General features: G+C 45.5%; 1 protein-coding gene across 1 annotated transcript in view; it reads left to right on the forward strand.

The window, feature by feature from the left end:
* Positions 1-6,451: 6,451 nt before the first annotated feature.
* The window catches only part of Myo3b (myosin IIIB), a 348,212-nt gene continuing 329,736 nt past the window's right edge, over positions 6,452-24,927 (forward strand). The window contains exons 1-5 of the mRNA XM_032901950.1: positions 6,452-6,628; positions 7,733-7,867; positions 15,948-16,052; positions 16,247-16,346; positions 19,242-19,318. Coding sequence (XP_032757841.1) covers positions 6,479-6,628; positions 7,733-7,867; positions 15,948-16,052; positions 16,247-16,346; positions 19,242-19,318 — 567 coding nt within the window. The 5' untranslated portion in view covers positions 6,452-6,478. The remainder of the gene's footprint in view (positions 6,629-7,732; positions 7,868-15,947; positions 16,053-16,246; positions 16,347-19,241; positions 19,319-24,927) is intronic.

Genomic DNA, 24,927 nt, shown 5'->3' on the forward strand with positions numbered 1-24,927 from the left:
ACCTCAGCATCTCCTAGATCTGATAGTCTCCGTGGTCCTCCATGTTTGGATTAAGGCCACCAGAGAATACCACATTAAAGCAGAAAGAAAGTCTATACTGCTGCATAGGGAACTTGCCCAAATCTCACAGCCCCGAGTCTCATAGCCCTTTGTCTTTTATGCACAAAACACCACATCCAGGTTGTCACACTCCAGTACTGAGAAGCCAAAAAGCGAGGTTAGTACATGTAGGGATCTTCCTGAAGCTATGGTCTAGGTATTTGGCAGATTAGGTATTTGTTTCCATTTTGGCAGATGCTGGGGACTATGTGCTGAGTTTTAAGGTTAGAGTGTTGCCTCTAACATGGTGTCAGTTGTGCTAAGGTCCAGGGGTCTATTACACTCCTGCTGCCACACTATCTGACAGTATTGTCCAAACTTAGAATTCTACTCACATCCAAAATTAATTGAAGAAAAAACACAGTTGGTTTGTATTTGAAAGTGAAGTGAAACAAAATGCTTTTCCTAAACCTTGGTGGGCCTGAGGCAGATCTCGCTGTGCTCTGGTGATGCCGGGTAGTGCTCCCTGGTGCTCCCTGATTCTCCCGAGTGCTCCCTATGCTCACTACACCCTGTCCCCTTCCAATCCAGGCAGCAGTTCTGTGAATGACGTGGGGACATGATGTAGGGCAGTTACCGCCACTCTGTGATGCAGGTGGTGAGACTGAGGTTGTGGCCTTAGCTGAGGCTCTTTGCTCGTCGGGGGAGGGGCAGGAAAGTCCTCAGAATTTGGCCAGAGTCCTGATGAGTCCAGAGCTGAGCCTGGGTACAGGTGTTTCCGATGATGGGGACACAGGTCATTTTGAAGGGGCCTTGGGTCAGTGTAGAACACACCCAGACACTGAATTCTCAGCAAAAGGAGATTTTATTTACCCAGGAGGGACAAGCAGAGGACTGACTCTGCATGGGGCAAAGACAGCAGCAGGTGGCAAGGAGCGGTTTCTAAGGAGCAAGGATCCCCCATCTCTGAGGGAGCAGTTTCTGAGGAGACAAAGGGGAAGTCTGGGGTAGAGTGAGTTAGTGAGCCCTGATTGGGCATGTTAGCCCATGTAGCCAAACAATAAATTTTGATTGCTGGTCCTTGGTGTTTTGAAAGCTGGACCTTGGGGTTGGGGATTTAGCTCAGTGGTAGAGCTCTTGCCTGGCAAACGCAAGGCCCTGGGTTGGTCCCCAGCTCCGAAAAAAAAAAAAAAAAAAAAAAAAAAAAAAAAAAAAAAAAAAAGCTGGACCTTGGCACAAAGAAGTGGCCAAATGAGGGAATAGACCTTGGTGGCTGTGCCAAGGACCATGGAGGAGGAACAACACAAACAATACATGGCTTTAGAGCTCATGGAATGCAGTCCACTGGTTCCTACAGCCACATGGGTGAGCCTCAGTGCGGCACGACCCCTAGGACCATGTGTCCTGAGGACTTCATGCTGTCATGGAGCTCTGTTCTGCTTGCTGCCCTCACATCCCTCTTCATCTAAGAATTGTATGAAAACTCTAAGGGGGCTTCCAGGCCCTCACTGGGCAGTAACTCTGGCCCTCGATAGCAATTCCTGATCTCTTCTGTCATGGCTGCTGGAGCAGACTATGATTTGATCACCACCCTAGGAAAGAACTTAGAGACGTAGATTGTCAGCAGTGACCACCGCCTTTAGAAAATATTCGGAAAAGTAAAAATTGTTCGTGAAGCTAGGTTGAGATGCTCTTACTCCTGGCTCTGATGTAGAAAATTTTAGGAAGCAACTTAAGGAATTCAGAAAGTCACACTCTTATTAGTTAAGTCAGGGACCTTTTATGGTCAGAGAACAAGAACGCAGCAGCACTGGCTGACGTGACTCGCACTGAGGCTGGACTGATTGATTTCTTATTCCCATTTTTGCTCTCGGCTTCCTGATAGGATTTATTAAGAATTGCCGATGAGTAGATAGGCATTCTGAGGATTGAAGGCAGCTTTAACTGATTTTTATTAAACGTTTAGATTTGTGACTCTTTTAAGATTCTTACCAGATAAATAAGAAGTTACTCTTTCTAACCACAAACTGCAGCCTGCCAGTAAGAGACACTGGCTGAGAAAGCTACCTCCCTGCTCACACGTTGTTACTCTCTAACAAGTTGCTTAGTTACCAATGTGTGGGGTTTGGGGAATAATTTGTTTCCTTTACCTGTACTACATAATGTTATTTCTTGTAAAGGTATTTGGGAACACACTGTTTTTTCATAATGGTTTAGTAGAAGAAAACTACAACTTAATCACATTGTAATTTTATACTGATTGACAGACTTTGCTGAGATATATAAGCTATGGGAGAAAGAATAAAGTGTGTGTGTGTGGAGGGGGGAGTTGGAACATTGTTCCTTTCACCCATCAACAATGTGTATGTATGTATATATGTAAGACTTGTCTGGGTGCATGCTAGAGCTTGCTCCATACACCAGTTTTGTGTGTGTTGTATGTGTGTGTGTATGTGTGTGTGTGTGTGTGTGTGTGTGTGTGTATGCATGTGTATATGTGAAATGCTTGGAGCCTGCTTGGTGAAGCTTTGTTCTAACCATTCTATGTGTGAATGTGTATGTCTGTCTATAGGTCTATATGTGTGTCTGTCTGTATGCATGTATATATATTTGTGTGTATAAAGTTATAGGACTCTGCCTTTTGCCTCTCTCTCTCTCTCTCTCTCTCTTTCTCTCTCTCTCTCTGTCTGTTTTCTCTCTTTCCTTCTTTTTCTTGATGGTCCCAATGAGTTTTTCTGCTCACCACAGAAAGTGCCAGCCCCAGTAAGTTAAGCTTTGTTCCCTCAGAGAAAAGTCTGCTGAGTAATTTCTCTAATTGCTGACTTCCAACAGCAGCAGCCTTTGTAGATATCTGGATCCACCTCCATCAGTGACTGTAAGCATTGACACTCCCCACCCCCATGGCTGCCTGCCTCAGTTTACCACCACGTGGATGCCAAAGTCAGTAATTGGCATGGCTGGCTAATGGTTTAGCAAGAGAGAAGGAAGGGGAGAGGGCAAGGCCTGTGGTGATGCTTGCCAAGCTTGGGCCTTCAGCTGGGACAGTGGTAAAGTCAGGTACTCTTCACCTGTCTTCTGCTGTGACAAACATGACAAATGCCACTTAAGGAGGGAGGTTTATTTTGGTCTGAGTTTGTGGGTAGAGTGTACCCTGAAGGGGAAGCCGAGGTAACAGGAATATGAAGCAGCTGCACACTGCACCCTGGCAGGAAGCAGAGCGAGATGAGGGCTGACGTGAAGCTCATGTTCTATTTCTGTTCATCACAGGACCCAGTGCAGTGGCCTACTAGTGATGCTGACACTGACGGACAGCTTGTCAGGATCTAGAACCCCTCAGCAGGCAAATCCCTCGCCAACTCTGTCAGAGTTTCTAGATTTGGTTACTTGAAGTGGGAAGTTAATTTTCTATGTGTGGATGCAAAATGGCTAATGGAATGTGCTCTGGAGGCCTCCTCAGCCTGTCTAGCCAAGCCCAGTTTGTCTTCTTTCTTGCTCTTGTGGAAGCCCAGAATGCTATTAGGAATGCTTGTAGAATGCTATCAGGGGTGAAGAAGCTAGCAGTTGAGGCTTGACTGTGGAGTGTTCCCTTACTTGGCCACCAGTCAGTGTGCTGTTTGGAAGAGCTTGTGGAACCTTTAGCATATGGGCCTAGTGAAAGGAGTGGGTCACAGGTAGGGTCACAACCCACTCTGTTCCTCGCCCAAGACATCTGGTTTCCATCTGCTACTAGCAATGTGACCAGGTGGCTTGTACACCCACCCACAGAGCCGGGCCTGTCCCCACCATCATGCCTTTTCTATTACAACTGACTGTACCACCTGAACCACAAACCTCTCTTCTGTTTCCCAGATATTTGCCACGGTGACAAGAACAGCAACACAAGGGTCTTGGAGCAAAGAACAGTAGTCCTAGCAAGGCAGTTACTTCTTCGATAACAAATTCTCCTTCACTTCTTCTGATGACAGGAAGGGAAGAGCATGCCAGCCATTAACTCCTCCTCATCCCCGGGTGATTCCCAGGTTGACAAAAGGTCACTGTTACCCTGAAGCCCAGGGGTATCTGGCTTGACTTGAATAATTCTATTTGTTTCTACTGTAGTCAGTTCACGTTGATATGCAGTGAATGACATTGTTTTCTGCATTTAGGGAAATGCTATCAAGTGTCTTTTAAAGATGTTTGGTGGGAAAAGGGATCGATTTGGAAGTATTTATTACTGACAGCCCAGGTGTGGAGATGCCACAAACGCTGTGAATATATGTCCAGGAAACCCTGACTTTTATAGGGCTGGGTGAGTGGAGAGGTGACTGCTCTGGACCTTGAAAGCAGCACCAAGGCCCCACCTTCTCGGTGCTGGCTGGCAGCAGGTTCTTGGGAGAATGGGTTTTTGGTTTGGTTTTGTGAGAAGTTTTAGTTTATTTTTTTGTTTTGTTTTCCTGGTTTTTGCATTAGCTCCTCTTGCTGTAACAAAATGCCTGAGGAGGGAGGGGTTGGTTTTGTGCTGGGGCCTAAACTGGAATTCAGCCCCCTGTAACAGGGAAGTCACAGAACTCAGCATTGGAGACAGCTAGCACCTGGTCTCCACCCCTGTCAGGAAGCTGAGCACTGCGGTTCAGGCTCCTCTCTCCTTTTCTTTCAGTTCAGAACCTTGGACAGTGCCACCCACAGTTACAATGAATCTTTTCTGCTCAGTTAAAGCTTTCTGGAAACATCCGTAGATAAACCTAGATGCGCTCGGTTCTGCTCTCAGGGTGTTTGGTGTTTGGGCACCATTGAGCACCAGGCCTGAACAGGAGTGAAGCTCATCTTGGCTGGGTGGGTTTGCAGGAACTTAGTTGTCTTTAGTGCTGGGGGGAGGGTGGGTGGTGAGGGGCGGGGAAGAAGCTTTCTCTGAGGAGGACAGGAAGGAGGAGGGGAGAAGCCTTCTCCCCGCCATTGGTTTTCAGGGATACAGTTCTCTTTGTTCAGGCATAATAAGGGCTATATAAACCTCGGGGAGTGGGTAGGGGGATGCTTCATTTTACATGAAGAGAAAGTCCAGGTGCTTGCCGGATGTGTCCTTATAGGGAGAGAAAAGGTTAAACCTGTAATTAGCCACTAGGTTTGTGGGAGTCTGTCCTGGGCAACAAGCCCAAAATAGGGAGGGAGCAATCCTTATTCTTGTGGGTCTCAAGATGAGATATTCAGGGTTTGGACACATCTCGACCTTACTCTTGTCCCAGTCAGCCCACCCTCACCCCCACTGTACCTGCCCCCTAGAGACATATTTCCAAGTCCTATGAAATTGACCATCAAAATCAAAATCAACTATGATTGATACATATGTCACACACACACACACACACACACACACACACACACACACACACACACACACACATACACACCTGCACGTGCTCAGCCTTCCCTGGAACTCACTGTGTAGCTCAGGATTGAACTCACTGTGATGGTCCTTCTCCCTCAGCCTCCTGAGGGCTAGAGTATAGAAATGTGCCACTGTGATCAGCTCTAATATTTTTGAAATGTTCTCAATTAGGCAAAAGGAAAACCAATTCATTATTGTACCAAATCACAGAGCTTTCTTTGCTTAGAGAATTATCTAGAAAAGGGTTAGAAGTGCAAACTAGAATATTCACCACAAGGCTGACATTTGAGGTGGGGATTTGGTGCCATGGCTCTTGCGGATTAACCTGGGTCCTTTTTGTGGGGTTTAGAAGCAAACCTAGGTGAAAACTGTCCTCTCAGCCTGAGGTCACCGGACCCAGAGTGGACTTTCTCACAGCATCAGGACTTTGCAGTAAAAGGACTTTGCTTCACTGAAATTAAACTCTGCAGATCTTTGTCTTTGAACCAAGGCAGAGAGCCTGCAGCTCCAGTCAGCACCTTGGTGTGACCTGTGTGTTGCTGTGTGGATGGGTCATGGGCTTGGCTCCTTTTCAAAGAGCCCTGTGGCTGCTTTGTGGGCCCTGTGCACAGACCAACATCTGGTATGTGCACTTTTAACCTTGTACACAGAGTGTGGGGATTCCTTTCCAGGGATCATTTGGGGACCCAGGTCAAAGTCACTTTAGGGTCTTTCAGCTACTTTCTCTGGCAGCAGCCTCTCGTCACCTAGCAATACAGCTGCTCAAACAAAGCCAGCACCTCCCTTCTGACACCTCCCGTTCCTCTTACAGCACCCACATAATCTTTTACATTCGTGTTTTTAGGATGTGTCAGAATCCTGCCACTTCCCCACACTATCTCCTATTACTATTTCTTGTGGATGCTTTGAATTTGTTTCCCTTATTGATAATGCAGGAGAAACCAAAGAAGTAACAGAGTGATTAAGAAAGGAATCACTCTGTTTCAGAAACCCATTACCTTTAATCCAGCAATCCACTGCTCATGATACAATTCTCTCGACAGGAAACACCTGTATGGATTATTTCACTATAACCCCATGATGCTTAGACTGGAATCCCTCCCAGACCCCATGGACACCTGGGAGATTAGAGAGACCATTGGCAAAGGCACTTACGGCAAGGTCTACAAGGTAGCCAACAGAAGAGATGGGAGTCTGGCTGCCGTGAAGATTCTGGACTCCGTCAATGTGAGTGATAGAGAGAGTTGGAAGACCAGTCAGTGTTGTGAACACATTAGGCTTGTGATTTCTTTTCCTGATTTTAGCGATAATTTTCATGAATGCTGGCAGGAAATCTCAAAATGAATCCTGGTTTGTCAGCACCTCTGAAGGAAAGGACTTGACTTGGAGTTAAAACATTCCTGGACTTGCCAGGCATGGTGGAGCATACCTTTAATCCCAACACAAGGAGGGGTGAGGGGTAGGAAGGTGAGGGGTGGGGGTGACAGTGGAGACAAGCAGATCTCTGAGGTCAAGGCCAGTCTGGTGTACAAAGTGAGTTTCAGGACCAGCCAGGGCTACAGTAGAGAAACCCTGTCTTGAAAAACCAAAATCAAACCAAATGAAACTAAACAAAAAACAAAAGCCCCAAGCCCCCTTGGACTTTGTTTTTTTTTTTTTTTTTGCCTGTTTTACTGCTGTTTTAGCTTTTGTGCCTTGGGCTATTAAAAATTATTCTCTTGGGTAGAATGCAATATTCCATTCCCTGTTCTCTCTGTAAGTTACAAAATGAACCAACCTCATGATAGTCAATCATTCGATGTGACATTTTATTTCAAAGCGTTGAGGTTACCAAGCTCTGCACCGGTCTGCACAGTGAAGCTATATCCTGTGTGGGCCCCTTCAAGCTTTGAATATTGAGACATTCTTCAATAAAAAGATATTTATAATGATACAGTTAAAGGAAAATTATTGTAAGGAAATGTTATTGCTTATAATAGCCAAAGGTTGACACGGAGATCAGAACTGCTCTTGGATACTTTGAATACATGACAATGATGGCTTTGATATATAGTAGAGTCCAGTGCGGTGTTGCACACTTGGAATTCAAGCCCTTGGGAGTTGCAGGCTTGGGGGGACTTGGGGTTTGAAGGTCATCATGGAATGCACAGTGAACCTGAGGTCATTAGTGAGATAATGTTTCCAAAAAAACAAAAACAAAAAAACCAAACAAAAACACCTCAAACTCATAGTCAACATGCTTTATTAACTGATGGCTTGAGCACACTGTTCTATTTGTACCTTTCCTTACACACGAGTCTTAAACATGTCTATTTTCTGAACTCTGTTTAGGACGTGGATGAGGAGATGGAGGCCGAATACAACATTCTGCAGTTTCTCCCCAGTCATCCCAATGTTGTCAAGTTTTATGGGATGTTTTACAAAGCTGATCGCTGTGTGGGCGGGCAGCTGTGGCTGGTTCTGGAGGTAAGAGGCTCCTGTCAGGTAGCTGTGGACTGGAAGAGCGTTTGCAGGTGCAGGGGGAGTCGATCCCTCCTTAGTGCCAGGTACCTGACGAGATGTGAAACCCTGCGGTGCTTAGAGCATGGTGTGAATCCGGCTTCTTGTTCCTATGCTTCGGAAACACATGATCCTCTTTTCTTCTACTACAGAGTCTATCTAGGAATCCAATGGGAAGATGTTGTTGTGTTCTATAAACTGGAAACATGTCACAGAGCTCACGTTTCAACTTAGTACAGTCCCTTTCTGGACTCTGCCCACAATGCAGTTGGCCCGCGCCATTTGCGTTTGTCTGTTCTTGTTTGTGAGCTCCTGAAAAGTAAGTCGGAGAGTTCTGTGTGGTCCTTACAAGAGACCAGCTGAGAGAGTGAGGAAGACATCAGGGTAAGGAGGACTGAGGCTATAATTATGGCCTCAGTCAACTCTCTAGGGAGAAGGACACCCAGGAGCCTGTTCACAGTTCTCATGCTTCTTGGCCCTCCAGGAAGGCAGTCTCCTATAGAGGAGGGGACAATTCCTAGTGAAGGTGCATGGGGACAGTAGACTCTCCCAGGAGCATCTGCTCTGCAGAGTGGATGTAAAGAGGACACAATGTGTACACAGTTGTCCCATTTTCTCTCCTTTATTAATGGGAATAAATGTCATCTGGTTACAGAAAATGGAGTCCCCTAAATTGAGACAGAAGATAGCAAGGACAGTCGGACTTGTCGTTTCCTTCATTCTCACTGGACCCCCTGATTTGTCTTGGGCCTAGCCCCTCTGAATCAGCTCATGCCTCCCTGCCTGTGTCCTCAGAATGATGATACATGCAGACACTTTGTCCCCGTCTTCTTGAAGTCTGAGAATGGGACAATGTGTGTTGGCTGCCATGGCAACTGTGGGAGGAAGGTTGTCTCAATATTTCTGTCATATTAGCTGTCTTCTTCACAGCCTATCAGTGCAGGGGGTTTTGATTTTTATGAACCGTCTTCGAGATGTTAATTGTCATATTAAATCATACATGTATTCTCCTGTCATTATTTGGGTTTCATTAACCACCTGCCCTCCCCTTCACCCCTTCCCTGAGAATGTTAGGGTTTTATCTTGCTGCAAAGCTGTTAAACACTGATGCCATGTTCAGGAATGGCATTGCGTCTGGAGGCTCTGGTTGTAGTCATCTTTAGCTCTGTAATGGTTCTTTGTAGCTTCATCATGGAAACGCGGTGACCAATGAATCTCCCTTTTACTCATTCCCTTCTCTGTACATCTCACATCACCCCAAACATCTCAGTGTTCAGACAAAGGGAGTTTAACCTTCTCAGGAACTCTCCGAGGCTTGTCAAGGGTCTGCTCTGTATACTGCTCGGCCAGCAGGAGGCTGCTCATGCCAAAGGTGCTTATGAGACAGTGCTCTTCCTGATGAGGTGAGATGGCAGATACAGCACCTCAGGTGCACTCCAGACAGCCAGGGAAGCTGTGAATTACAAGGAGCCAGAGTGACCTGAGCCTTGTGCTAATGCTCCCCAGCTAAGTACCCTCCTGCTATTTCCCACTGACGAGGGTCCAGTAACGAGGCCACTCAGAGACACTGGGTGACGTAGTTCAGCATGCAATATGCTGACATTTATCATTGTGGCTTTGTCAAAGCTGGTAGTCATGGAATGCCACCTTCTATCTCTCAGCATCGGTTGTCTACAGCAGCCTGCTGGGTAGCTGGCTGTGACCAGTGCCTCCACAGTTCTCACAGAAACACAGGATGGCTAGATTTCTAACAGTGGCAGAAGTCTCCAGTCCTCATTAGCGTCAGTCTCCTAGTATTCCATGGATGGCCAGAGAGGGAAGCAACACATTTCCATGAGCATGACAGACTTGAACTATGTCGGTCAGCTTTCCGTTACTATAACAAAATGCTTGAGGTAAACCAACTTTAAAAAGGAAATGCCTCTTCTCATGGTCAGAGAGTTTTCCATCCTGCGATCAGGTGGCTTTGGGGCCTGTGAAGAGTTAGTGTACATCATGATAGACACAGACCAAAGAGGAAATGGTCCACCTCATGGTGGCTTGGAAGCAAAATAGGGAGCAAAAGGAGAGAGCAGCCTCTCAGCATCCCCATCGATTACTTGACTTCCTCCTACTGGGCCTTACACACTAAAAGGGCTACTGCCTCCCAATAGCACCATGTGCTGGTGGTCAGCCTGTTAGTACATGGTCTTTGGGGACACTGAGCAGGGTGGCAGCGCCCCTGCCTACTCACAGGATGACAGCAGGCCGAGGTGTATCCCCACGGTTCTGCCCCACCTGTGGCTTTTAAAGGTCTGCCTTGCGAGACTCCCAATCACTGTAACTGTGTTGTGTTTAGTGTTGCTCTCCCGTCCCTTATGCTGAGACTAAATTTCTATCGCCTTTGCTCTTTGTCTGCTGGATGCGATGAGAGGGCCAGAGAGGAGCTATTTCATGGAGTAATTTTAGAGGGTAGACAAAGGTTATTAATAAGCTCCTCAAATCACCACAGCTCTGAAAACAAAAGCAAATAAAAATGTCAGCTCTGAAATTCATGACCAATTTGTTAGTCGAAAGCAAACAAAACTCCCTTCATGGTAGACACCTACTGCACTAGGAAGGCACAGAGATAACGCACTCCGTGATGTGTTGGGCAGTGTGCATTTGTTTTAAGTAAGTATGAAATTAAAAAAAATCCATAAGTCCCATTTTCTCTTTCCCAAATAAGACATAATAAGAAATTAGGCCCTCAAGAGCAGCACAGCACTGGAAAGTGGTGTCTAATTCTCACTAAGACACACTTTCTTTTTCTCCTTTTAGGACAAAACCCTTGACAGGTAGAGACTAATCATTTCAGCGTGAACCAAATGCTCAACTTTTGAAAAATCCTTTAGAGTATCACGAAAAGGCTGCAAAGAAAAAAAAATCAAAGTAAAAGAAAGTAAAAAAAATTGCTTTTAAATTAAGTTAAAGAATTGGCCTTAAAAATAATCTCTTCCCCTGCCCTGCCTAGAGATCAAAGTGTAAGTTCAGAGCCAAAGCAAGGGAGAGGACGAAGGAAGGGGGTGGGGTGGGAGGGGAGGCTGGGAGAGCGTATATTCTAGTGAGCTCTTGCTTTTCTCAGGCCCTACAAGTCCAGTCTAGTCCCAGATGTCACTGGGAGTGTCCCGGCAAGCCAGTTTCACCCACTGACACTGTGGCACGAATCGAGTTTACACAAGTCAAGGATCAGGGTCTGACAGGGTAGAGGGTTGGTGGGATGACGTTTGTCCTAAGCATTAAGTGCTATGATAGCACTCAGGAGTCCAGAGTGCAGTGATGGAAGACTGCAAACTTCTGACAGGACAAGGGGAGAGAGCTCTGAAAGGCAGAACGGCTTCCGGAGGCTCCTGCTATCTGTGTCCAGCGCAGGAGAATTAAGAAACAGCTGGTGGGAGAAATCCTTCCCACCAACCACCACACTGAGATGGGAGCTGGAAGCCTCCAATGCAAACACTCAAGGACTGAGCATCTCTCTGTGGGAAATGGAGCTCCTGGGGCCTAAGGGACACAGCTTTCGTTTGAGTAGTTGCAAGTCGGAGGCTTGACCTGGTATTCAGCAAAATTGAGATGATCTGTCCCAACTTGAGTGGAAAACTGAGCTGTTTTGGGTTACTAAGAGGCAGGCGCAATGCTGTGGCGTCTTTTGACTCTTTGTGCTTTTGTGGAACCTTACAGTCGTGAAAGGCTGACCACAAGGCACTGCAGAGAAATTCCCCTTAATTCTGCCACCTCACTGAGTCAAATCAACACCGTGGTATATGAGATACTTGACAGTTGGAGCTGAGGTTAGAACAGAAGTCTGGCGACTGTGTTGCCTGGGCCATTCCTTAACAGCACAGAGGAAAGTAGATGGCTTATTGAGAAAGGAATATTTTATTGCTTGAAGTTATGACAGTCCTGGCAAATGCACACGTTGGGAGAGAGTCAATATTCAATGATGTTTTGAAAATGAGACGAGGAAGGCAAATGACATTTTTCTGTTTGTCTTAGTTTGCAGCAAAATGCTCATTAAATTCTAGGTGCATCCGGCTGCTTCGTTTCCTGAGGGAAGAGGGAGGAACTGTGGGCTGGAGAGACACCTCCGTATTTGAATCTGATGGCTGGCAGAACGTGTGGGAAGTTTCATGCCAACCCTCAGGGCTGGGGCAGGAGACTCAGGTGCCTTTGACATCTAAGGGGATTATTTTATTTGATGCATTTGAATATAATTTTTGTTTTATTTTCAAAAAGCTCAGCCCATCTCACTGAACATTGACTCTTGTCAGTAAATAGCTTTCATATCTAAGTTACCACAGCCCTTTTCTGTAACCCACAGGCTGCCCTTTTAAAACCTTGCTAGTGGGCTCCTCAGCTTCCTGGGACAGCTTCCTTTGAGGTATCCTGAACAGTTTAATTACATTTCTGTGAATTCGGGAAAGTCAGACAGCTCTTAACTCTGACATTTACTGAACAAAGGCACCGGCTGAGTAAGACCTCTTTGGGTTTTGTTTTGTTTTTCTAAATACACAGCTGAGTTTTGATCCCGCTGACAAATAGGTACCTTTAATCCCTTCCTAAGTTCTGAGGCGATGAGGAAAGCTTCCAAATTTGCTCCTTTAGTGAAACATGCTGAAGCTGTTCTTGTCACACAGTGGGCCGGGTGGGGAAGAAACTCCCAAGAGTCTTCAGGGGGAACTTTCTAGCATCACATCAGTTTGGGTCAACACCCACCATTTAAATGTCTCTTGGTAGGGTTTCAGCACTTCCCTCCAATAGGAGAAAGCACGTGTGCCCCTGAGATGGGAGCCCAGCTGGGGAGTAGTCCTGATGGACCTGCTTTTGGGCTTTGTATCCAGAGATGCAGAGAGCTTCCCGGGTGCTTTCTTTAATCTCCTTGTATCTATCAACGATGTCTTCATCTTCCATAGAGGGGTGCTGAGAAACCCTTCTATTCTTTTTCATAAGCAATTCATGACTTGACTTTGGGCCCCGATGCCCTTGGTTGCTACTGCAGTTTGTGTATGTGACATATATGTGAGCCTTGATTCATGTGTGAACGTGTGTGCGTGTGTGTGCACTTGTGTGTGGAAGTTAGAGGTCAATGCATTTCTCAGTAGCTCTTCTCTTACTCTTTCAGACAGGATCTCTTACTGAACCCAGAGCTCACCAGTTCAGGAAAATTGTATGGCCAGAAAGCTCTAGGGAGCCAACTGCCACTGATCTCCCCAATGCCAGGGTCACAGACACTAATTGCCACCTGGCTTTTAATGTAGGTGATGCCAACCTGAACCTAGGCCCTCCTCATGCTTTTACGACAAGAACTTTACCAACTGTGCTGGCTAGTTTTATGCTAACTTGACAGAAGCTAGAGTCAACATAAAGGAGAGAGCCTTGGCTGAGAAAAGTCCTCTATAAGTTTGGGTTGTAGGCATGCCTACAGTACATTTTCTTAATGAGTTATTGGCAGGGGAGGGCACCATGGTTATGGTGGTACCAACCCTGGGCTGGGTGGTTCTGAGTTCTATAAGAAAGCAGGCTAAGCAAGCCATAAGGAGCAAGCCAGTAAGCAGCATCCCTCCATGGCCTCTGCATTAGCTTCTGCCTCCAGATATCTTCCCTGTTAGAGTTCTAGTCCCGACCTCCTACAGTGATGAACAGTGATGTGGAAATGTAAGTCAAATAAACCCTTTACTTCCCAAGTTGCTTTGGTCATGGTGTTTCATCACAGCAATAGTAACCTTGACTAAGGCACCAGCTGAGCTATCTCTTCAGCCCCTCCCCCAGAGATGTTTCCAAAATTCCCGATGGATGATAGCTTGTGTTTGATCAATTGGGCTTGGTTCCTATGCCAATCTGCTGCTAAAACTATCTTCCCAGAATGTAAACCTGAAGACCTCCTGCCTCAAGCTTCTCTAGAGCCACTCACGGTCCTCGTGTCATGATGTCGTAGTATTGAACTAGGCACAGTAGAAAACAATGATGCCCATGCTCTGTCCGCCTCCCCCGCTCCCTTCACCCCAGAGCAGTGTAGTGCTTAGCATTTTGTCATGCCCCCTCTCTCTGCACAGGATGTCTCCAGCTCCCGACGTTCTTCCATGCCCTACTCCAAACCCATTTGTCTTCCAGACTTTCATCTGGAATGCTATCTCCAATGGGAAAATATCTCAGGCTATCCCCTTTCATTCTCCCTCAACAAAACTCTCCCTGCTCCCTGGACACATCCTCCCTCCACAGCGCATATGGAGTTACTTATGTGCTCATTTCTGGGCAAAGAGCCCTTTGAGGCTGGAGACTGTGTCATCTTAGGATGGACAGGGATAAACAGTCTAATTGCTGTCACTGGGAGCAAAATGATGAACACTGATTGTTGTTTGTCCTTCCAGGGTCCTGTAGCACACAGCTCCAGCTGTGTTTGGAGCTGTTGGGTGCTCATCGCTATGACAAATACCTGACATAATTAAGTTATAAAGATAAAATGCTAGCTTAGCGTTTCAGAGCTTCCAGTCCATGACTAGCAAGACTTCTGGTTGGAGCCTCTGGTAGGACTGCTGATGGCAATGGAGCTTGAGTAGAATGGCTCATCTAGTGGCCCGTACCACTCATTTGGTGGGGAATATGCCCCAAGGACCTAAGACCTCCCACAAGATCCTTCTTCCAAAAGACCCATAGCATCTCCTAATAGTGCCACCCTGGAGGCCAATTTTTTTTTTCCTTTTTTTTTTCGGAGCTGGGGACCGAACCCAGGGCCTTGCACTTGCTAGGCAAGTGCTCTACCACTGAGCTAAATCCCCAACCCCTGGAGGCCAGTTTTTTAATGGATAAACTTTGGGGGGACATTCAACATCTAAACTATAGGAAGACAGAATATTGGAAGACAACATTTGGGGCATGAGAGCCAATGAGATTTAGTGACCAGTTCAAGTTGATATTAGTGGACTGCTGACCTCACGGTCGCTTAATATAGAATCAAACCCAAAGGGTCATCATCGTCTTTAGACATTTATTTGAGGGTCCCTGCAAAATATTTCCTGATAGTTAATTTTGTGGATAATTTTAAGGATTTCATGATTTCCTATTAAAGTTTTAGTCACACCATTATGAGCAACTTTAATGTTAAAAGCATCAGCGTTTCGTTCCAAGCTGTTTGATTGCACTGTACTAGAATCTGCCAATCATATAACAGGGATGGGACCCATATTAAATCGAAGCACAGGCTCACCCTTCACTAAATGCTGCAGTTCTTCATAACGAGAGGTTGAACAGATTTTAATAGGTCGCGGTCTCTTTTAGCACAGCCGCTGGCCTGTGCTTCCACGGGTTTTTATGTAAGAAAGCCAGTCCACTCAAGCAGGGGAGCACCCCCCAACTCACTAGTAGACTCTTATTTCAGACAAAGCACCACAGGGAGCCCAAGTCTCTAAAGAAGGGTTTTTACATAAGCTCAAGGGTGACTGCTGGCATCTGAAGCTCCCAGTTTGTTCCCCAGAAAAAACGCCCGGGTGTATACCACACTGCTGACAGATGCCTTGACTTAAGGGGGCTTGTAGCAAACAAACATTGACTTCTGCAATTAGTATGGTTTATTCCTGACCGCCCTGGGCAAATGTATCCAGGGCATTCATTTTTCCTCTTCCGGTTTTTCTTTATCCTCAAAATGAATGTTGCTGTTGTTTTTAAAGACAATAGTCCCGTAAAGTGAAAAGTAGCCAGTAAGTTACCATGGTTACAGATGCACTTTCTCTTTCAAATTTCTAAGTAATAACTTGTGCTTTTATATTTGACTTGGCAATTAAAAAGTCAGCCTTTGGTATCAGCATAAATCATTGCTCATAAATCATTACTTTGGACAAAGAACAGACCTATTCAAAGAACCCGATCTGGTTGGCTAATAGAAATTTTCAAACTAATTTTAGTCTGGAGTTTTGTGATCTGCAAATTTAGCACATGGTCAGTAATCAGTAGATTTTATTTTTCCTTCTAAATGTATTTGTCTTTTCTTTTTGTTTGGGTTTAATGGCTCTCTCTCTGTCCTGTACCTCCTCTCCAGCTGTGTAATGGGGGCTCCGTCACTGAGCTTGTCAAGGGCCTCCTGAGGTGTGGTAAGCGGCTGGACGAAGCTCTGATCTCCTACATTCTGTATGGAGCCCTCTTGGTAAGAATGTCCGTGGTGAAGAGGGGATGGCTGTATGGCTGTGTACTGCTGGGCTTCTCACTGAATGTTAACTATGGAGAATAAACTCTGGGATGGAATAACCTAGTGTGTGCTTTGATTAGGGCTATTGGGTCCATGTACTGACAGCTCCTCTTTCTTTCTCTGTCCTGCAATGGTGCTGGGACATCATTCAGGGCCTTCAGCACTTGCACCATCACCGAATCATCCACCGAGATGTGAAGGGGAATAACATTCTTCTGACGACAGAAGGAGGAGTTAAGCTCGTTGACTTTGGTAATGAGTCTGTCATTTGTTTTCTTGATGTGTGCCGTTTTTTTTTAGCCCAAGGGGACAATTTATTTCAATCTCTGAAGACTGGGGCTCTCTGCTGAACATGAGCTCAGGGGCTTTCCAGGCAAGTGGGCCCAAGAGGGGGCAGTGCTTCCAGATGCTCTCTGTGAATTATTTTCAGCTTTCAAAACAATTTTATGAAAAATAGAAAATAAAAGTATTGCAAAAGAAAAATTTGACAGAAAGTGGCATTTTTGGTTTGTTTGGTTTTTTTTTGCTTTCTGTGTGAGTTCCCCACCTCAGGGCAGTTGTCTGTAATTTACATTTTTCATCTCTCTTTTGCATATGAAAAGAGAAAGCAGTTTGGTCTTTTAAATGACTTTCTCTAGCCTTGGGCATACTTATTTGCAGTGCACAGAAGGTAAACTGGTCCTCTGGGCTTGAGAGACGTGAAATTCTGACTATTGCTTCAACACGTGAGGCTGGCTGACTGAAAACATTCACAGGGAGGGCAGACAGTCCTACCTGAGGCTGGAGAATGCGGACTTTTCTCCCAACCTTCCGCTTTGTGAGCCCTACACCCACAAGCCATTTAGAGCTCCTTTTTGGCATACAGAATGATTTACTCTTCTAAATAAGTTTAAGATTAGTTAGTACCTCCGGGTTATTGTTACAAACGATGAGAAACCATTTAGAGCACTTCTAAACGTTCCCAACACCACCAGAGTGAAAAGAAGATGGTGGTTTTTTTTTTTTTTTTCTTTTCTTTTTTTCGGAGCTGGGGATCGAACCCAGGGCCTTGCGCTTGCTAGGCAAGCGCTCTATCGCTGAGCTACATCCCCAACCCCAAGAAGGTGGTTTTTAATGTTCATTTTTCTTTCATAAGAAATAACTTGGTATATGAACGTGTCAGCAAATTATTTGCAGAAAAAGAAGTTAGCGATGAATGAATGAAGTTGGGAATGGAGAGATGGCTCAGTAGTTAAGAGCATCTGTTGCTCCCAGAACCTATCTGGAGGCTCAGAGCTCTCTGTACCTCCAGTTTCTGAGAACATGACACTTTCTTTTGGCCTACTCAGTCTCCTGTGTGCATGTGGTGCACATACGGACGGCTAGACCAAACATTGCTACACATAGAAGATAAATCAATTTTAAAAATAAGGTTGCTTTAGGGGTATTGGTGTATGTTTTGAGTTGTCCTGGGCTGTGCTCGTCTGTCAATAGGAGGAATGACAGAACTGTAGCAATGTAGTAGCAGTGTATTTTCCACATGGCCCTGAGGGTATTTAATAGGACTTAAATCTAATTTATCCAGGTGTCAGCTATGCAAGCTTCAAGAAAGAAAATGTTCTTAACCTTTCCAGTAAAAAGTTCCTGAACATCCAGTTTCTGTAAGAGAAATTTCTAGAAACTAAAACCAGAAAGGTGTAATTGTTTGTTTACTATATTGTTATGGAGAACTTGGTAAAGTGGGGATTTTCTGTGGCACTGTGACATGTAGCTACTTGGAAGGCTGAGGTCCATGTGTTAAGTGTAGGGTCTGGGGACAGCAGCCCTTCCTGGGTCTCTAAGAAAGAGAATGCAACCACAGGGACGAGCCTGTGGGTCTCTGCACATCATGCAGGCCCTATGGTCTCTAGGGTGTGTCCATTGCTAAGTAGCACACGGTATTAAGGTTGAGTCCTTGTCTTAGGTGACAATAATGTCCAAATTCCTCATTTTCTATAGGACTGTGCTAGACTATTGCTTAGTAAAAAAAAAATAACATTACATTTATAAACTACATGACATGATTATTCTTGGATTTGGTCTCAGAAGAACCTATAGGTTGGACATGACTGTTGCCATTCTCCCTTGCTTGAGGACGGAGGAACTGAAGTGTAAAGAGGAGGTGGATGCACCCTTAGTGAAAGGGCGTTGTGGAACTGGCAGGCGAGTGAGCCTCTGAACCTTTCACCCAGCCTGCATCCACTTCTGCTTCATTTGATGGTACAGAGAAGAGAGGTCATTGGAGGACATTAGAATGACATTAAAATTCAGGTCCTCAACATTGAGCTTTAGATAATAACGCTGTCAATTTCTTTTTCCATTTAAGAAGCAATGCCTTCTTGCCAAGTTTCCAGTCTTGTAGCCTAGATAAGGCATGGGGATCGTTTTGTGTCTACACTGATGCTCTATTATAGATAATGCTTGCCAATCTTTCTCCTCCACAAAATGAAGCACTTATTAAAGAAATCATCTGAAAGAATTGAGAAACAGAATAGGAAGATATTTTGGGTTGATCGTAGTTGTTGATGTTTTTCTTTATATTCCAAATTTCTATTTACAGGGGCAAGAATATTCATTAGGAAACAGAAATTCTGATGATTTAGATAAAATGATCAAAACTCCGTTCATGTTAGCCAAGTATCGCTCATGGGACAGATATGACCCACCTTCTATTTTTATGTAGCCCACGACCTAAGAATTACATATATGTCCATAAACAGTCATTATAACTCAAGCTCAGAGCTTGTTGTAGCTCAGATTGGCCTTTAAACCTTGATTCTCCCCAGCAGGATCCCAAACGCCAAGATTACAAACATGTGCTTTGACGCTTTGCCTAATTTTTATATCCTTTAACGGCTGCTAAAGCCTCAAAAGAATATATTATGATGTGTGAGAATTATACTTGATTTAGATTTTCAGCATCCGTAAATGAAGTTTTCTTTAGGTGTGGGCACACTCATTCACTGACACATTTTCTGTGGTTGCTTTAGCTCTGTGGCAGCAGTTAATAGTTGTGACAGGGACCGTGACACCTAAAATAGCTACTATAGGAACTTCTATAGAAAACATGGCCAACCTCCATCTAGTATCTCATGCTCACTGGTAAAGTCTGGTACCCTTTCCCCATAGGTGTCTCTGCTCAACTTACAAGCACACGGCTACGGAGAAACACATCGGTTGGGACCCCATTCTGGATGGCTCCAGAGGTAAGCAGGAAATATCCAGTTCTTTGCACTTGCTCAGTTCCTTGGTGTTGTGCCTTTTTGTGGGCAGTTTCATGCTTTTCATGCTTTCTACAGTTTTCAGGGAGAAAAATCCTTTATCCTTATAGAACTCTAAAATCCTCATTGGTGAGGGACACGATTAAGGTATCATCTCAGAGAATCAGGACTAAGGGTACCTTCATGCCCTTAGGAAAAAGTGGCCTTCTGGGAGAGGTGACTTTCTTCCAGAGTTGTGACTTGGCAAATCCATCCAGTCTTTGTCTACATTAGCGACAGCTACCTTTCCTAGGTAAACACAATCTACAGCCTATGGCATGGTGGTGAGCCCTCATTTTAGCTCTAAGCAGCCTACAGAGCTGCATGCAGTTCCTCTAGCTGTCCTGACCACGGATATAGCAACTTCTCCTGTGTACATTGTAAGCTTTCTGCAATAGAAAAGGAGTGGGTCCTAATTTAGTTCTGGCCTCAATACAGATGAAGCATGCAGAAGTCGGGAGTTTTCCAGCTGGGTAAGCTGTGTGTGAGTCACCCGTGCAGCTGGTTTGTCTGGTCAGCATTTCCCTGCACCCCGACTGTCACCTGAAAGCAGCTCTCTGGAGAAAGCAAATGGATTCTTTAGATCAGAGGGCACAGGCAGTCGCTCCCCTGGATAGTTTTCTGTCTCCATTCTGTACGCACAGTCAGTCTTCTGTATGATGGACCATGTGGTCTCCTAAGATAGAGGGCAACTCATGCCAGTCTCTGGTCATCCAATTCTCCACTCTGTTTTCTTCAGCGTTCCCCACCGTATATGGCCTTCCAGTTTTTTATTTGAGTAATAGACCCACTTTAAACAAAAAGAAAAGCTGGCAGATTACAGTATTTACGTATCATAAATGTTTCTTACACAGGTTTAAAAGTATGGTACTAGACCTAAACTTCTTGTCATATATTCTTAGATCTGTAAAAATATATATATTTAAAAACTACAGGGGTTGGGGATTTAGCTCAGTGGTAGAGCGCTTGCCTTGGTCCGGGGGGGGGGGGGACCTACAAAGCCAGTAACCTGCAAACCAGCAGTTTAATGAGACGGGCTATTGTTTTGTGCGTTAGTTGTGTTTTGCCATGCGATTGGGTCTCAGCACACAAGTGTGGGTTCTTTGAGCCTGGCATACCACATGTTACATGTTGACCTGATCCCTACCCACTGCCACGTGGCCGCGTTTCAGTCCACATGATCTCTTTGTGAACGGTACCTCCTCTGGCTTCCAGCTGTGTCGTTCTGTGAGCTGGGCACAGCTTCTCAGAGAATGGATGTGGGTACTAAAACCAATGACAGATAGTTCCCAGATGATCTGGGATGTTTGGTTTGTGGCCGTGCAACCACTGACGTTAAAATGAAGAAATCTACTTTTGTAAGGACCTTGTGAACCCCACAGGGGCCGACGCTCATAGTTCCTTTGGGAGGTGAGCAGAGCCCTCCTACCACATTGCAACCTCTTGTTTTTTAATCTGTCCAGGTTCATTTTCAATTTCTTTCTCCTAACTCACTTCTTAATTCCCCAACAGTAGTGAGCAACAGATTTACCTCCCCTATCCCTGGGCCCCAGAGAGGCTCCTACTTATTATCTGTGGGTAGGAGCTTGTCACTTCAGTCTTCACACCCCAACCTTCCATTAGCCCACAGTCACCTCTGCCTAGTGGGGGAGGGGCAGGACTCCCAGCCAAGCCAAGCTTTGGTGGGGACTTGGGAATACTAAACTCTCCACTCAGTGCTGGCCCACAGTAGGTGCTCAAAGAATATTTGCTGGATGAGTGAACGTTGGTGAGGAAGCCAGAGGGATCTGACGAGTGGAGTGCAGTTCAAGGAAGGCGCCAAAGCTATTGGGTTGGCAAATTAACTCTTTAGATTCCAAGTGATGTGTTCCAAAAGGGAAGCTAACCAAAGTCACTCAGCTCATTGCGTGGTATAGTGTGGAAGAAGGCATCCCTGTTCTAATCTCAGCAAACCACTTCTCGGGGGAAGATGAGAAGAGCCGTGCCCTGGCTTTGTGTATTATTAGATGTTTGTAGCTCCAATTCAGTTGGGTTAAGTAAAGCACATGGACAGGCAGTGAGGTGGTCCATGTGAGCTTCGCTTTCCCAGACTGCCTGGCCGCGTTTTCCTCCTCAGCTAGGCAATCCCATGCCCCACTGTCCACTGCAGTGAATGAACTGAAAAGTGGGGAGTCTGAGGGGTAAATGAAATGAAAAGTGGGGAGTGTGAGAGGTGGGACCTTGAAAGCCTCATTCAGAGAGCAGTTCCGATGGCTGTCCCTGAGGTTCTACCTCGTGGCACAGGTGCGGGTTGGTCCTGGCCTGAAGCCTGACGCTCTATGGTCCTCAACTTCTTAACTTCTGAAACAGTGTATCACTTTTCCCAGCCAAGCTTCCCTGTGCTCTGCAGCCCTTTGGAGCCCCATTTGCCAGATCAGTGAGGCGGGCGTTTATGCAGTCTTTGAACAGTACGATCAGTAATGGTTCAAATTAGCATTGTCTCCATGTGAAGCCTGAATGCAATATTGATTGTAATATGCTTTCCCTTCAGTTTGTGTGAATAAATGGATTTAGATTAAATACAACGGTGTCTGTCCTAACAAGGCCAGTGGAATCAAACTTGCAGATGGCCTATATTTTTAAAATATCACGAAAAGACCCTTGATCTTATTTTATCTCTGCGAAATTAAACCACTATTTCCTTCTATGTTGATGACACCAGTGTGAGTAATTGTGATATTTAATTCACATAGGCTATCCCACAAACCAGGTAGCTAACAGAATGTGACCACACCACAATCAAAAGTTGACAAGTTGTCAAGACTCACAATTCTCTTGGGCTGTGAGAAGCTCTAGTCAACATCTCCAGTCTTTCCCCCTCAGTGCCTGCTGTAGGCACTGCTGACAAAGAAAAATGCTGGTAAAGTGCTGTCAACCGAGCGAGCATTGTCTGAGAGGGAGGATTCTAAAGGTGCTTATACTCTGAGACAGTACTGCTGGGAAATGAATTGCTGGACATAGTGATAGGGGCCATCTGACCATCAAGGTCAGTACGAATTCTCATGAACTAAATACATAAGTAGGAGTCTGTGACCACAGGGAAAATAATCTGAAGAGGTGGAGGAGGGAGAGGAGGAGGGAGAAGAGGAAGAGGAGGAAGAGGAGGAGGAGAGAGCTGCTACATGAAAATATGTTTTAGATTGCCATGAGAAAAATAATTTAAACAATAGAAAGCTGTTTTCATATGATAGGACAAGGGGCTGGTGATTCCAGAGTTCAGGGGCTTCCTTGGTGGTGGATGTACAGGCACCTGTGATGATCTGAGAGGCAGGGTCGCTCCGGCACTTCAATGGCCCCTGGAGAAAGCACCAGCTATGGTAAGATTCCATAGAAACCTTCCTTGACTCCACTGTACCAATCCTGGGGCCGGTTGTGCACATCTGTAAACCTTTGCTAATGTCATGGAGCGGTTAACTTAACACAGCACCGCAGAGATGGGTCCTCTCTTACTCTGGAGGTTAGGAACTGGGGATGAAGATGTAGAAGGCCTCGTTCCCACTGAAGACCCCAGGGGAGGCTGCTGGAGATTAGCTGGCAGTCTTCAGTGCTTCTTGGCTTGCAGAGGCATGGTAGTACTCTACTTCTGTGGCCACAGCATTCTCCCAGCATGTCTCTGCCTTCATGTGACCGTCTTCTCATGCGGACACTGGTCTCCTCATGGGTAGGGGCCCACCCTATGCTAGCTGCATCTGTAGTAGCCCGACTTCCAGTTAAGTTCACATTCTTGATTCCTGGAGGACACAGTCCATTCCATAACAACTCCCCCAATGCTCAGTGCCCTCCCTCATAACACTGTCTCCACGGTTCTAAGGCTGTCGAGTAACTGCTTGGATAGCCCTCTCTTTCAAGCCCTGTATGTCACAGGTGCTGGTCCAGAGTGACTGTACACACACATGTGCACTCACATGCATGGACACAGACACACATGAATAGATACACACACATAAATAAATACACACACACACACACACACATCACATCACATGAATCTGGTGTCGGTCTGTGATTTTAGCTAAGGGACCTCCTTTGTGTGTGTTGAACACAGACAGTTTCTTATTGTTTCTTTTCTCCTATACTGCCTCCTGATGGTTGATTCCACCAATATGAATGACAGCATCTTAATAGCATAGAGTGTGTGCATATGCTATTTTATAAATACCCAGGCTCATCTGGGAGATAGATGCCTGTTAGTATGACTGTGTGAGTGTTATGAGGGACCCAATACTTGGCCTGGCCAAGTGCCCAGGGACACTGGGTGGGTGAATGAGCAGGGATGATTGGAATTTATCTTTTGTGATTCAGTGAACTAAAAGACTCCAATATAATCCATGCTAGTATCTACGTTAGTATTGTTCAGCCCATATTTATATCCAACAAACACTTGATAATTTCCTGACAGTAGCAGAAAGGGGCAGAGCCTACTTTGTGTTAGCAAGGGGTGAGGGTAGTTGACAATCTGCCGGAGCTGCCATCACATGTTGGGAAAAACTGAACAGAGTTAATAGGAGGCAGTGGAAAGAGACAGTAGATAGGTATTCGTGTTTAATACTAAAAACCAAGTGCCACACATATAGGCAAGAATCAGAAGACCATAGACACTGTGTGTGTGTGTGTGTGTGTGTGTGTGTGTGTGTGTGCTTGTGCATGAAAGTGTAGGAGTGTGCATTGTGCATGTGTGTACGTGTGTGCATGTATGTGTACATGTGTGTGCCTGTGTGTGTTTTGTTAGAAATGACACCAGTCTGGGAAAAGGAATGCACATTAATGTTTTTGTTGAGTTTATCGTAGACTGTGCTGAAGTGACACCTTATGCTTAGCTGGTGTGCACAGCTATTAAATATTAGCATATCTCCATTCTGAGTGCTACATGCCTGCTACCCAGAGCTCCCAACTTTTTCTCAATCACAGAGACACTGTGCCTCTGCCCAGGACATCCCCAGTCTCTTAACTAACTACAGGGGCAAAGCCTTGGTAAGGAGGAGGGAGCTTCGGGCCACCACGGGCAGATCTTCCTTCTACGGCCAGTGCCACGTGCCAGCTGAGTGTTGGGTTTCTGGAATATGGAACTTTCTAAGCATGAGTCCAGCAGGAAGGAAACCTTCCCCCATTGAGACTCACCCTCACACTATGACTCTGATAGGTACCTTTTTAATTAGGTACTTCTAGTTCAGCCTCAGTGATAAATATTATTTTTGTATCTCACTTCTGAGAAAAGCAAAGATTGGAGAAGTGTAGGAAGGAGAAGCCATGTCCCAGTCTGCTTATCTCGTAAGTGCTGAAGCCATTTGGTTTTCCAGGCAGTGTGAGAGTGCAAGGCATGGAAATAATTCTCATGCTCGCTTGGTTTTAAGGGTGTTCATAGGAGGTGCTGCGTGTGGGAGATGCACTCCAGGTAAACGAAACACTCATCCAACAAGACACAAAAGTATGGCAGAAGGACGCTCTGGAACTGGAGTTCACGTGAGACACATCAGTAAAACGATGCCACCTGCCATGTGCAGCCCGATTTCATGTTG

Source organism: Rattus rattus, chromosome 5, assembly GCF_011064425.1.
Source record: "Rattus rattus isolate New Zealand chromosome 5, Rrattus_CSIRO_v1, whole genome shotgun sequence".
In the NCBI taxonomy this organism is placed as follows: Eukaryota; Metazoa; Chordata; class Mammalia; order Rodentia; family Muridae; genus Rattus; species Rattus rattus.